Source organism: Chiroxiphia lanceolata, chromosome Z (genome assembly GCF_009829145.1).
Source record: "Chiroxiphia lanceolata isolate bChiLan1 chromosome Z, bChiLan1.pri, whole genome shotgun sequence".
Lineage (NCBI taxonomy): Eukaryota > Metazoa > Chordata > Aves > Passeriformes > Pipridae > Chiroxiphia > Chiroxiphia lanceolata.
In genome coordinates this window covers 60,316,821-60,329,998 of record NC_045671.1, presented here as the reverse complement: position 1 = coordinate 60,329,998, position 13,178 = coordinate 60,316,821, and the positions used below count along the sequence as shown (strand labels likewise).

At 40.4% G+C, this 13,178-nt stretch overlaps 1 protein-coding gene across 1 annotated transcript in view; it reads right to left on the bottom strand.

Annotated features, from left to right (window-relative positions):
• The window catches only part of CCDC112 (coiled-coil domain containing 112), a 44,983-nt gene extending 40,932 nt beyond the window's left edge, over nucleotides 1–4,051 (bottom strand). The window contains exons 1-4 of the mRNA XM_032676544.1: nucleotides 3,959–4,051; nucleotides 3,499–3,614; nucleotides 2,194–2,315; nucleotides 470–559 (exon numbers count right to left, since the gene is read on the bottom strand). Of these exons, the coding sequence (XP_032532435.1) occupies nucleotides 470–559; nucleotides 2,194–2,315; nucleotides 3,499–3,614; nucleotides 3,959–4,006 (376 nt within the window). The 5' untranslated portion in view covers nucleotides 4,007–4,051. The remainder of the gene's footprint in view (nucleotides 1–469; nucleotides 560–2,193; nucleotides 2,316–3,498; nucleotides 3,615–3,958) is intronic.
• Nucleotides 4,052–13,178: the final 9,127 nt, after the last annotated feature.

The window sequence follows — 13,178 nt, the reverse complement described above, 5'->3', positions numbered from 1 at the left end:
AGATTGCTTTTGTAATGGTAGAAAAAAGTTTTAGAATCTGTTTTAAACCAGCATAAATCTCTGTGGATACACACTGAACACACAGTATAACTAACCTGGGTTTTGGTAAACTTATATAATCTAAAACTCTTATTTCAGCTTTCATGCCTTGCTAGTTCTTGGTATCTTCACTGACATCTTAAGAACATAATAATTTTTTTTGTAGCTAAACATTGAATAAATGAAATGAGATGCATTTTATCTAGCATCAGAAAGCCCTCAGCTAGTAGGAGGGCCTCAACTTAAGCTCCACACAAGGTAGTAGGGTATCACAAGCAAATGGTTCTTTTAGTGCCTGTTTCCCAAAAGTTTCAAACCATCTTACCTGAATAAGTTGCAGCATTTTCTATAGAAGGACAACGACAAGTCCAACTATGCAAGAAACCTGTCTGTAGACAAAAATGTTTTTAAGTCTGTCACCATGACTTACATTCTGGTGTAGGCTTCACATCCTTTAATTGTTGCTGAAGTCTCTTCACATTGTTTTGTATTTTTGATAGCTGCTGCAGGATTTTAGCTTCTGTTAAAAAAAATAAGGTGGTGATAGTTCTAAGTGTCTCTGTGCATTATATTCCACACAAGAACAAGACCAGTGAAGTATCCAAAATATACTGGGGATTTAATCTAAGCAGGGACACAAATTGTGTTCGATCATAAGAAACTGCTGTAATATCTGTAACTGCATGTAGCTGACCACATGGTCCTTGCACCTCCCCACACAGCATCAACAGATTTTAAAATTAGTAGCTCCCATTTCCAAGGGGGAGTTTGGAGAATACTGCCTATGTAGATGATAACTTCTCTAGAGTTTTGAGGGCAACTTTGACCTAGGCCTCAAAACACTCGCCTGTGAAGAGAAAGCAAACTTGGAAAGTGTATGTGAATGCACTGCTTCAATGAGATTTATTTGTTTGCTGTGTTAAATAGGGTAGAATCAATGTTTTTGTGTACTCCAAGCATGCGTGCATTTATTTGCTTTTTTACCACTTGGCTCCTCCTCAGTCCATAAATAAGATACTGAGGAGGATGAAGTTCTGGATACATCTTAGGTACTAAAGAGCTGTATCTTCCATCCTAAAAGATTTGGTTTAAGAAAGGGATAAGAGATTCCAAGACCTAAATGTAACAAAAAGTAGCTAAGACATGACCCTACTGGTTCCTGCAGAGACTACAGAAAGTGCAAAAGCACACAAATCATGCTGAAGCAAATGGAAATTTTGAGTGTTCTTGTACATACTCTACAAGATCATACTCCAACATTCCTTCACATCTCACATGTAGCGTCTTACACCTCTCATCACTGTCTTCTTTGTTATCTCGTAACATTATCTCCATTCATACTTCCATGCTCCCTTCTTACTCCTGGAAAATTTTCTGAACTTATTAGCTTAGTCATTCCTTGAAAATACTTAAATTTCTTAAGGACTGCAAGATGTAAAGGATGTTTTAAGATTCCTTAAAGATGCATATTAAAACATATGCAAATTCATAAGGTAAGTGTACTTTTAGTTGTCTCTACATTCCTTTCCTTTCTTCACTTATTTTGATCTATATCAGATGACATAGCATGATTTATTTGATTACTTGTTAAAGAATCCAGGAACTGTGATCAGGGAGTAACTTTTTTTCTAGAATTATATTATTAGTCTGTAAGTGGAACAGATACTATAGGACAGACTGTGTACCATCTCACAGCACTATTTAAACTAGGAATAGTCATGACCCAAAAATTCAAAAAAATGCAAACGCAGAACTGTTTGTATTTAAAGACAGCAATCAGTGTGTGAATGTTATGGTAAGAATGTATTTATTGTTCCTTAGCAAGACTACATTAGAGTTTGCAATACACGCACAAAATTGATTCCGAGTTTCTGGAACGGTACCTTTCCACCAAAGTTTTTGTGAGTGGTATCTCTTACATTCAAGATTAAAAGAAAATATAGAAGGCCCAAAATGTTTATATTTCTGAATTTTGCAAGTGAGTTGTGGAAGTGTTTATAAGCAGTACACATGGTGAAATTATCACACTTATCAGTACGTAGCTTCCACCTAAACTAATCTCTCTGCACTGCTGATTATTAAACCATTTACACAAACAACAGCAGATTAAAGGAAAAAAAGGCAAACAATAAACCGAAATAAAACCCCACTTACTTTCCGTTTTTCTGCTGACAGTCATGCTGCGTTCCAGATCCTCTAGTATTCTGTATTCTACCCTGAAATCACTCTTCCTATTATAAAGAAGTCCACTTTTATCTTTTTCTATACTTGCAAGCCTAGAAAAAAAGGGTGCCACAGTGAGAGGGCACGAACACTCAGCAAAGCCCCAAAATTTTCCAAGGTTAGTGTGCAGCTGAGGCTATGTCAACAGGACTGTCTGAGATGTTTTACAAATCCCTAGTTTGTTCCTACAACAATTTTCAAAGAAAATCTTTCTGCAGTTACAAGACTACACACCAAAGTAACTCAAGAACTTGAACGAGAGAAAGAAATTAACAAGGAAATCACCTCGCTGATAGGCAGTGGTTCACACACTGAAACAGCCTGAAATTCTATGTGTATCCTCACGATCTGGAAGCCTTATGAGAATTTTCTTGGAAAAGTGCAGGCAGACAGGCTGTATTAATACAGTGGCACAACTAGATGGAGCCCCAGCACAAACAACACTACAGAGGGACAATGAGCCACAGTTAGATGGCATGACTCATTTCAAGCTGCTTAGGAACGTCTACATTACCTAGCCATATCCCGGGTAATCAAGGTGAAGTCAATTCAGTCGGACAGTGTAAACTACTGCTGTGAGACTTAAGTGCCACTGTTCATTCTGGATTCACAACTACAAAGGTCTCCTTCAGACTAGTGGCTACACCACTATTCCGCCATCACTATTCCTCATAAAGCTCATCCATTCAAGAAGAAAATTCCCTTTTCTTTCAGCCACCAGTGTAGTTGTTACCAGCACTTAGTCAAGATGTAGGGAAACAGATTTAAATCACTTCTGTGCCTGAGCTGTCTTGAACTCTCATTTTCCAAAGCAGTGGCCTAAATATTTTAGATGAAGTCTTTCAGTTTTCTCTGAAGGAGCTGTTGTAATGCTGCTGCAATTCCCCTTTTGTTAGTATGTCTTAAGGGCTTTAGTTCCTTAGAAGTGTAAGCACAGCTGAGTAGGAAAACTGAGAACTCAATTGTGCCACACACACACTTCCTTTTTTGTGCACCTAAAGCAGTTCTTACTAAACAAGATTACTGGCTGAAGTCCAAATAGCAGTTGGAACAACAGGGCGTTTTGGAGCTCATAAGCCTATCCTGAACTCCTGTAACAACCACAGTAATTTTTCTGAACTCCTGAAAAGGAAACATTAGCCTGAAGATTTCATTACTATATATTCTTATTTAAACATCGAGTTAATGCTACCTCCAGAACAGAATGAAAACATACTTATGAAGTGTTTAACTTACTGAGCTTTTAGCTTTTCTGCACTTCTTATGAATTCAACTTTCTTAGCTGGCTCAGCTTTCATCTTCCAGTTCTGAAATTGTAGACCAGCACCTGCAGCGCTGGAACAGCCCTCATTCTGTAGATAACAAAATAAAGTATTATTCACAACCAGTATTTTTTTAAATGCTCGTTCGTTAGTTTTAAGCAGACAACACCACAGTGCGGAGTGACAGCATCACTTCTGTTTTCTGCTGGCGCGAGTCAACTAATTTCCAGCCGCGCAGGTACGAAACTGGAGTGACGGCGAGCTGGTGACCGCACACAAAAAAGCACTCCTTCAACAGAGAAATGAAACACCACCGGCTTGCTTTAGCAGAGGCTGCCATTCCGCAGCCAACCCCACAAAACCGCGCTGCTTCCTACGTGTTCCTGTTGGAGGCTCATCCCTCCGCCCCCGCCGGGACACCGGGAGGCCTTTACCTGTTGCTGCCCGGCGGCCGCCGCCAGGGCCGTGGCCAGCGCGGCCATGTTGCTGCCGGCTGCGCTGAGGGGAGGGGCGGCCGCGCCTTTTCCTCGCACGATTTAACTCTTTTTTTCCCTTTCTCAGCTACCGTAGGGCTGGTGTTACTGGCCCTGGTTTCGTCTGTGTCGAGATTTAAGGCTTTGTATTGATTGCTTTCTTCAGGAAGACCGCAATATGCCCTCATTGTCCTGTTAGAATGTAAAGAGTTCCACGTTATCCAGTAAATTTTTTTGGGACTCTCAAGATCACGTTTTTCACTCATGTTTTTACGAATGAAACTTTAAAATGAGTTGCCATTTAACATTTATGTGGAGTAGAAATAATTAATCATACAGAGGCTCTCCTAGCTAAAGAGATTTTAGGAACTGGTGTTTTCCCACCTGCAGAACACAACAGCACTCATAGACGCTGGCCGGGCCGCCTGAGCTGAAGACATTTTTTTGCCTAATTTATGTTTTTAACAGCACTTTCCTGATACATTTTCCTCTTCGTATTTTTTGACTGTAGTAATATTTGTTCTCTTTGTATTTGGTGAACGGGAATTAAAAAGTAAAGGAGAACATTTCAAAACCTGAAAATAGTTGTCAGCATAAATTAAAGAGGATTGTTCTCACAGATTGTTACCTGGAATGGCTTGTAAAAGTATTCTCTCCATGGCAATGCTTCAAAGTCTTCTTTGCCTTGACCTTCACTATTGGATGTAAGAGGAACAAGTTAGTAGTGTTAATATTTGCTTTCTTTTGGTGATTGTCAGCCCTTCCAGGTTTTGTTGCTGTGATCAACAAATTGGCCACTGGCCAGGGACTGCCCCACTGGAAGCACCTGTTTTCAGCAAGCATTTAAGTAAGGTGTCTCCACTCATAGTGTAATTCAGATACTGTTCAGTTGTTCACCAGTTTCCAGATAGACAATCCCTATTATTATTTGCCACACACTTTATTTGTGAGTTACTCAGAATCCTGAGAACTTTACGCAGTTGTGCTGGAAACCATTTGCAGGGATATTTCAGGTATCAGAGCAGAGTTAGACTTGGTTACTTCTGGCTTTGAGCACCAGGGAGTGGGACATCAGGTTGTGATGCTGGTATAAAGATGAACCTTGGCTTCCAACTGTGTCAGGACATTACTTCATTCCCTTGGTGGAGCAGGACTCATCTCATCCCCAATATGCCTGCAGTGGGTTGACCTTGACTGGGCACCAGATATCCACAAAGCTGCTCTGTCACTCACTCTGCTCAGCAGGACAGGGGCAGAAATAAGATGAAAACCTCATTGGTTGAGGTAAAGGCAAACGCCACTCTCAGAAGCAAAGAGAAGTAAAAAGGTTTATTCCCTCCTTGCTCTTAGTAGGTGGTGTCCAGCCACTTGTGGAGGAGTGTGGCCCCAGTACATATTGCAGTTGCTTTAGAAGGCAAACACCTTAATAAAAAAATACACCACACCTTAACTTTTGTTTTTACAACATCATATGGTATGGAATATCCCTTTGGTCCTTTTGAGTCAGCTATCTGAGCTGTGTCCCAACTTCCTGCCCACTCCAAGCCTACTGGCCTTTAGGGGAGATGTTGGGGAGAGAGCCCTGATGCTTCCTGAGCACTGTTCAGCAATAGCCAAACACTGGAGTGGTCTCAACACTGTCATGGCTACAAACACAAAGCACAGCTCTATGTGGACTGCAACAGAGAATGTTAACTCCATCCTAGCCAGACCAAATACAATGCCACAACTCCTGGATGACCTCTGTGCCCTTTTTGTAAACAGGTAATCTAAATCCAGAAGAAACAAGCTAGATAATTACATAATTATCTCCTGACCTCTCCCACATTCTTTCTCAGGTTAGTTTGGTGTTTGAAGGCCATGAATCCCTGACTTTTCTGTGTGTTTTGCTTCATAAAATATTTCAGGATTTTGCAAAAATGTGAAACATGGAAATACACAAAATAAAAGATAAAGCTGTTAAGATTTAAAGTAACAGGGTATACATAGAACAGAAAAAAAAGACCAAATAACAGGGAAAAACTCCCATTAACCTGGAAGATGCAGTGCTAGTCAAACAATTGATCACAGTCACTTTATTTATGCAGGGGGCCTTCTGTTGCAGTGTTGGTTCAGCAGTATCTGATATTTTCTGAAATTCTTCAAGCCAAGTAGATAAAAAGGACTGCACCAGAACATCATATTCCCATCCGTGAGGTCCTTGAGGAAACCACCTTTCTTACCAGGAGAAATAAGTATCCACTTTTTGGAGTGGTTTTTTTTTTTTAATTGGTGCCTCTGAGACCTCGGCAGGAATGCATTAGGACAGTTGTATCAAGCAGAAAAGACAGACACTGTTAGAGAATCAAAATCAAAGCGGTTTTAAAGAGAACAAGTAAATTAATGATCAGAAAAAATCAAAACCTTTAACTCTCTGAGTACAATTATCAACTTGTGAAGGTGTTTGTAACATTGTCTAGTTATCCCACACCTAGCAGAAACACCTAGTTGCTGCTAACATGGGCTTAACTTGTGTTTTTGTTTCCTAGCCTTTAATTTGCAGATCAGAATTGAACAAACTCAAGACATCACTCATAATAAAATTAAGAAAATATGGAAGCAAGTGCTAAACAAAAGCTATTGCTGGTACATAGATGATATGTGCTTATTCTGGGGACCTGTAATAATAGACTGGGGGGAGGGGTGGATAAGCAGAGTTGGGAGGTCACCTGATAGGTACACCAGCAGTTAAGTGCAGTAGTGCAGATGTGAGCAAGGATCGTACAGTTCTTTACTACGAAGGCAGGCTGCTTTCATTTCTTTAGCTTTTGTCCACCAGGTGTCATCTGAGAAGCATCTGATAGCTACTAAGAGCAGAGCTTGCATCCAGCCCTTTGGCTGTCTCTCTCTCTCTTTACGGGATGATCTGGCCACATATTGACACCATTAGCTCCCCTTTATTTGATAAGGACAGAGTCTTGTCGCTTCTCACTTTGAGACCTGGCCTGGGGTGCTAGCAGACCTGACAACCTGGACACACAACGGTTTGTTGCTCTGCAGCTGTAGCCCAGTGTCAGTGCCCCCCCCCCCCCCGTACCTTCTCCTGCCCCAGAAATTGAGAAACTCCAGACTAGACAGTGGTATTATAGAAGATTCCTTTTCTGTTTCCCAGATGAGTCTCTATTCCACTCACCCCAACTCATTTTCTCATAAAGCTGTGCTTTAGGTACATGCTTGGCATGAAGGCAAGGAATATAGGTGGCAGGAAAAATAATTTTAAAAAGTTGCCTCTCCTCCCCTTGCCTTGCCTCACCTCCCCTCCCCTCCCCTCCCCTCCCCTCCCCTCCCCTCCTTCTCTTCCCCTGGTTGAAGTCTAGATTTCACACTAAAATTAAAGTGGAAGACAAAAGAGGAAATGAAAAAAAAATCTGGACAAACCCAACAGTTCCAAACGAACAGGAGCACAAAATTTTAATTTCTTCACTTTCTCCTGATTTATAGCTATGTAAATGAAAACTGGATAATTATTCATCTTATTCATTCCTTTTTTACTCTAATTCTATATTTCCTTTTTTTCTCCCCATTCTCTAGAACTTTTTAATGTATTTTCACATTATCTCCCATTCTTGCCTCTTTTGTAATTATGTCCTTATTCATCTCTCTTTTCTGTTATAAAAGGAGAAAGAAAATGTTTCCCACAACTGTACTCAAGACAAACAAGAAGAGATTGCAGGCATGCCAGCAAACAAACAATTCCCAATGTGTTGCTTAAGCCTCAAAGGTTTTCTTGAAAATCATTTGGAATGTGATGAAGGTGCTAGTTCTGAGTTCAAGTCCTAGTGTTCCAAAATACTGTCCTTAGATCTGGCAAGCAGTGGACAGAAATGTGCTCTGGCAAAATTACAGAAAATTTTAGACTTGACCAAACCTCAACACAGCAGAAAAGTTGGATGCTGTCCCTGGTACACATTTGTAGATTCAATCAACAACCTTAGCAGCTGCTTGTGTTTGAAACTGGCACAACTCTATAGGTCACACTACTACATCAATCATGCTGGGGCTTTAAGACATTACTCAGCAGCTGTCTCTGCCACTTCTTTTTCATCATGAGTTTTTAGTTTATCAGCACCTATACTGCTCTTCTGTAATGTTATTAATGCAATCAAGTGTGAAGGACTTTCTTTTGGCTTTTCTTTGGCTTCTGCAAAAAACTGGCAGCCTACTTTGGGCTGTCAGGAGCTCTTCTTCTCCCTGTCACTTAAAGGCCAAGAGCCTACTAACTCAAATATGTCAGAGGCAGATAAATCAGAATGTATTATCAATCAGATTCTCTAGGGAAGCATGTCCTTCAAAAAAACAAAAGGGATTCCTAGATGCATGAGTAAAATGACTAACTGGCAAAGCTGACCTATAGTAGGAGCAAGTGCCAGGATATTTGTGCACAGAAGCAAAACTGACATACACAAATAAAGAGAACCGCCTGGTCTGTCACAAGTGCATGGCCTAGCATTGCTACAGCTGGAAGTGTTTAAGAGTTTCAGCACTGATTTCATAATGAGCACATTAAAAGTCCTAATTTTTATGATTACTTTTATTTTTCTCAGTTCTGGTTGCTACAGCTTGCTGCAGTAGCTATGAGAGTTGAGTGATTAAATTAGTAATCAGAGTTAAATTTTTAATCAGAATTAAAATGATACAGTTTAGAATGTTGTACTTCTACATTTTTTATTTGTAGTTACTGTAAGTCCTTATGCTTAAGCAGCTGAATGAGCACGAGTGCGACTTGAGACTCTAATTGCACAACTAGTGCAGCAACACATATGTCAGTCACAGTCACAATTTTTGCCTTTGTTTTTCTGGATATATGACTGAAAGATACAAGACACACTCACTGCTAGTTGACATGGAAACAAGTCTTTGTGGTTTAAAAAGGGAACAGATAAACAAAAAGTCCATTTAAAGAAAATAAAAAAAAAGAAATATTGTCCAAATTCAGATTAAAAAATAAACTTGACATGGGGACAACATTTACTATTTTTATGACCACCATAAGGCTATCCCAGTTTCACAAATTATCCTGGATTTCAGTAGCCCAGAGTTAAACGTTGTGGGTTTCACAGATCGACTCTTGCAATGAAAACAAACAGTTTGCTAGCAGATTTTCTTTGACCAACACCCATTTATCAAAGAGATGCAACTTCCAGACCATGTTAAATATTGCCTCTACTTTTACACCTGGCTTCAGAACAGTGTACTATAAAATGTGACAGTACCAGTCCGTGCCAATATTATGTCAAGTAAAGGTTTGGGCAAAAGATGAAGTAAAAATTTGTAGGCATAAGATAGGATCTTGGTACTATTTAAGAGGAAAGGATATGGTGAAGACCTTCAACACATTGTCCTGTTCCCGTGCTCTTTCCTGCTATCTCTCATGTGGAGTGTACAGTCTCAAAGTCATGTTATGCTGGGATAAATACTCCTGGTTTTTGTCCTGTTCATGCCCCAGTGAAGTCAGTAGAAATGTTGCTGTATGAACAAGTTGACACAAAAAGCATTTATGTCTAACTTGATGCATTTTGCTAGGGTTTTTTACAGGTTTTTCACCCCAAACACTACAGAAGCAACATTGACAAGCAATTAGAGAGGAAATAGAGAGCTCCGGAGGCTTTAAGGTCTTTCATATTGTCTTAATTTTTATTTTTCCTTGATTTTAAAACAGTGCTTAGAGTGAGAAGACACCCAGTGGAAAAACTTGAAAGCAGGCAACAGGGAGACTACCTGTTACATACATAGAAACTGATCTGGTAGCTTGGATACCACTGACACCAGTCTTGCGGTTCCCAGCATAGCTCCAGGAAGCTGAGACTGTGAGAAGAACCCAAAAATACTCTGTGTAGATGATCTGCAGGTGTGTTTAAAGACATTGACCTCTTACATATTTGTCCAACAAGAAGCACAACGTAACATAAATATTTTTTTTCTCTTGGATTGCTACTACTGCATAGCTACCTTAGAATAATCTGCATAGGCATTATTGATTCCTGTCTGCAGTAGCCTGAAATTAGAAAAGGTTTGAAATGAGCCAAAAGGGAAAATGAATCCCATGAGCATTTTTACTCCAGTGAACGTTTTACTCGTCTTTTGGAAACCTCTAATGTCAGACAAGTGTTGTGCTAACAGGGACTGAAAATGGTATAGCAGTGAGTGACCCAGGGTCAAACTGAGATTAGTAATTACATTGTGTTCTTGTATTTTTTATTCTTTCCTATTTGTGCTTTTTGCTTTTCTTGGGATATCAGATTTTTGTGCCTTTTAAAGTAGAAAATGACAGCAGAGCACTTTTGATTAGTTCCTGCCTGTTCCTGCCAAATATCAAGCTGTTGTTTTCAGTGAAAATGAACAGACTATCAAGATGTACGAAACACAGTCACTCGAATGTAGGTGAAGACAATTTTTACATGTGTAATGTGATATCAAATGTGTAAGGTGCTGGAAACAGCTGGAGTGAAATAGCTTACGGTGGAGGTACAGTGACAGAGGATGTCACTCCTGCCTCCAGCACAGCTGCTCAGGGGGCTTGAGGCAGGTCACGTAGACACCACTGGCCCCTACACGGAACATGCATCCAGTGTGTAGTGCTTGGGGAGCTTGTGTGGATAGTGCTGGGGCATTGCCACACACCTTAGGAACAATTGTGTTGAGAATTGCATGTCAGCATTTGTTCAACCACTACTTTGGAGCACACAAGGTCAAATAAATAATCAAATCTGCATTTGTGCTGGGCCTGCTGTTAGACACAACTGTAAAACACATGATTTAGGAAAAAAACTGTGCAAACGTATGCAAACACATGGAGTGCGCGTATAGTATCTTAACCTTGTTAACATGGACCACAAGCCTGGAGGTCGCACTAGTCTTCTGTTAGATAATCCAAAGAAATGTGTTTGCTTGGAAAAAAACCAGCATTGTGGGGCACAACAGAGAAAGCGAGGGATGCATGCTTAATTTCTCCTCACAAACAAGCTCTTATATCAGGCTGAGCCATGCTTCAGGCACTGATAAGGAAATGCAGGAAGTCATACAATGAGATCTTTTCCTTTAATGAAGTCTGTAAGAAGGGGTAATGCTGCTGATTACACCTCTGAGAGGAAGCAGCCTCCCATATATACTTTTGGAAGATAAGAGGCGTGAGAAATGTGAGAGGCCTAACTATATGTTACAGAACTTTCTGTCAGATTGGGGAAAGAATACGTAGTACAGTAGATTTCATATTTATAGAATAATACAAACAGATGGGACTGTTAGTAGCAAGAATAATTCATCAGCAGACAGGCCAGGATAATTAGACGGTTTTATCTGTGTATGAGCATAACCCAAAATCTAAAGGTCAAGCTGAGATTACAAGTGGTTTTAATGCTGGTGAGAGTAGTGTGCTCACAAAGCCAAATGGGTGTCCTGGTGTAGGCTGTTCTGTAACACTCCTGAAAATAGCAACCACAGGTTTCCACTTTTTCCTGTGTTTCCCATGGATAGTAATCACAGGCACCATCTACTTCCAACATAAATCTTCACAGGACACTTCCAAACTCCACTCAGGTGGGTTGTATCTAGAGCTAAGGCAGCACTAAAGATTGCTTAAAGCAACTTTTGCCCCTACTGCTTTCCTCCTTGCCTTCTGGCTGGGTGGAACTTCAGTACCCACAGGAGAAGGAACCAAAAATGAGCTGTAGGATGCCAGGGCTTTTCTCTTGTCCAAAGGCACGTTTGTAAAGTGATGAATACACACTTGTGAGTGCTATATTAATAAACAAATGGCAGTTACTACACAAACCAAACAACATATAGATGGGCACTTTTTACAGATATTTAGCTGAAGCTATGTTGAGAGAGATATTAAACCTCTGAGTATACAATAGTCCATTTAGAAGCATATTATCAGTTGGTACATGATGAAGGCTGGAAAACATCCCTAAAGTTCAACATTCCCCTTGGAAACTATTTCACTGCACAATTACACCATTAAGCAAACTGTTATATGCTCTGACAGAAATTCTCAGGGGATTTTCTCCATTTCCAAGCAAAGTTCATCTTTCTCTTTTTCCCCCCCCATAGTGTCATTTTATTTATTGGAGAATTCCAGTAGGATTGATAACGCTGTCTCTCCTTCTGACTTCTGTCAAGAGCTATTTCCATTATGTTTTCTTTTAAGGAGACCAAGTCTGGATCCTGACCATTCCTGCAAGTCAGATTACACTATCAGAGCATGCCACTCTATTGAGAACCTTTAGTATCCCAGTTACAATGCTGAGGATAAATTACAGTTTATGACAGGGTACTATGAATTATCTGACCCCTGCTGTGCATGAGACGAATTGTCCTTTTTTTTTGACTGTAACTCTGTTGACCTTCTCAGGTTTTTGTTTCTAAACTGGTGTTTTTCTGTCACAGCAACACAATGAGCACTCAAATGAGTAGCATTTGCTAGGACGTGGGAATACCCCTGTGGCAAATGAACATGCGGTGAGTCACACTGATGCTCTGACACTGCTGATGTAATGTGATTTGAAAAGTTTCCCTGCTTGGAGAACTACAATGCAGTGAGATGCATGGCTTTAGCATCTTTGCATCTTTGTGTTGGAGGCCTCTATTAACACAGCAACACATCCACACTAGAATTTCAGTACCTCTTCAAAACAAAAGCAATCCTTCTAACACCCTGCCTGTGTGTTCTAGATCCTGCCATGCATTAGAGGTCACTTTGTCTTCTCCCAAAGTCAGCTAAAATGACCCAGAAGGATTTTCCCCATGTACCCATCTCTCAGGTAGCAAAGAGCTGACATTTTATCTCTTTCATTCCCCATCTGCTCATTGCCCACAGCTGGGGAACAGAATATTTGGAAATGTAAGAGGCTACATACCTGGAAACTGCTGTGTTTGTTGGGGATCTGGCATGGTGAGTTCCACCATGCGAAACACAGTTTACCTACAGACCAAAAGCTGTGGTTCTCCTTTCCATTCTGCCCTCAGTCTCTTTATGGGTGCAATCAATATGGTCTGAGTGTCTGCCAGGTTATTTTTCACATCACAGTTGCTTTTATTGTGTTTGCATTAATAAAGGCTCCTGCAAGGGTAAGGGGAAAGGCACAATGATGTGCCCTTAGCCATGAAGTCAAAAGGAAATGCTGAGCCTTTCAAATCTGAC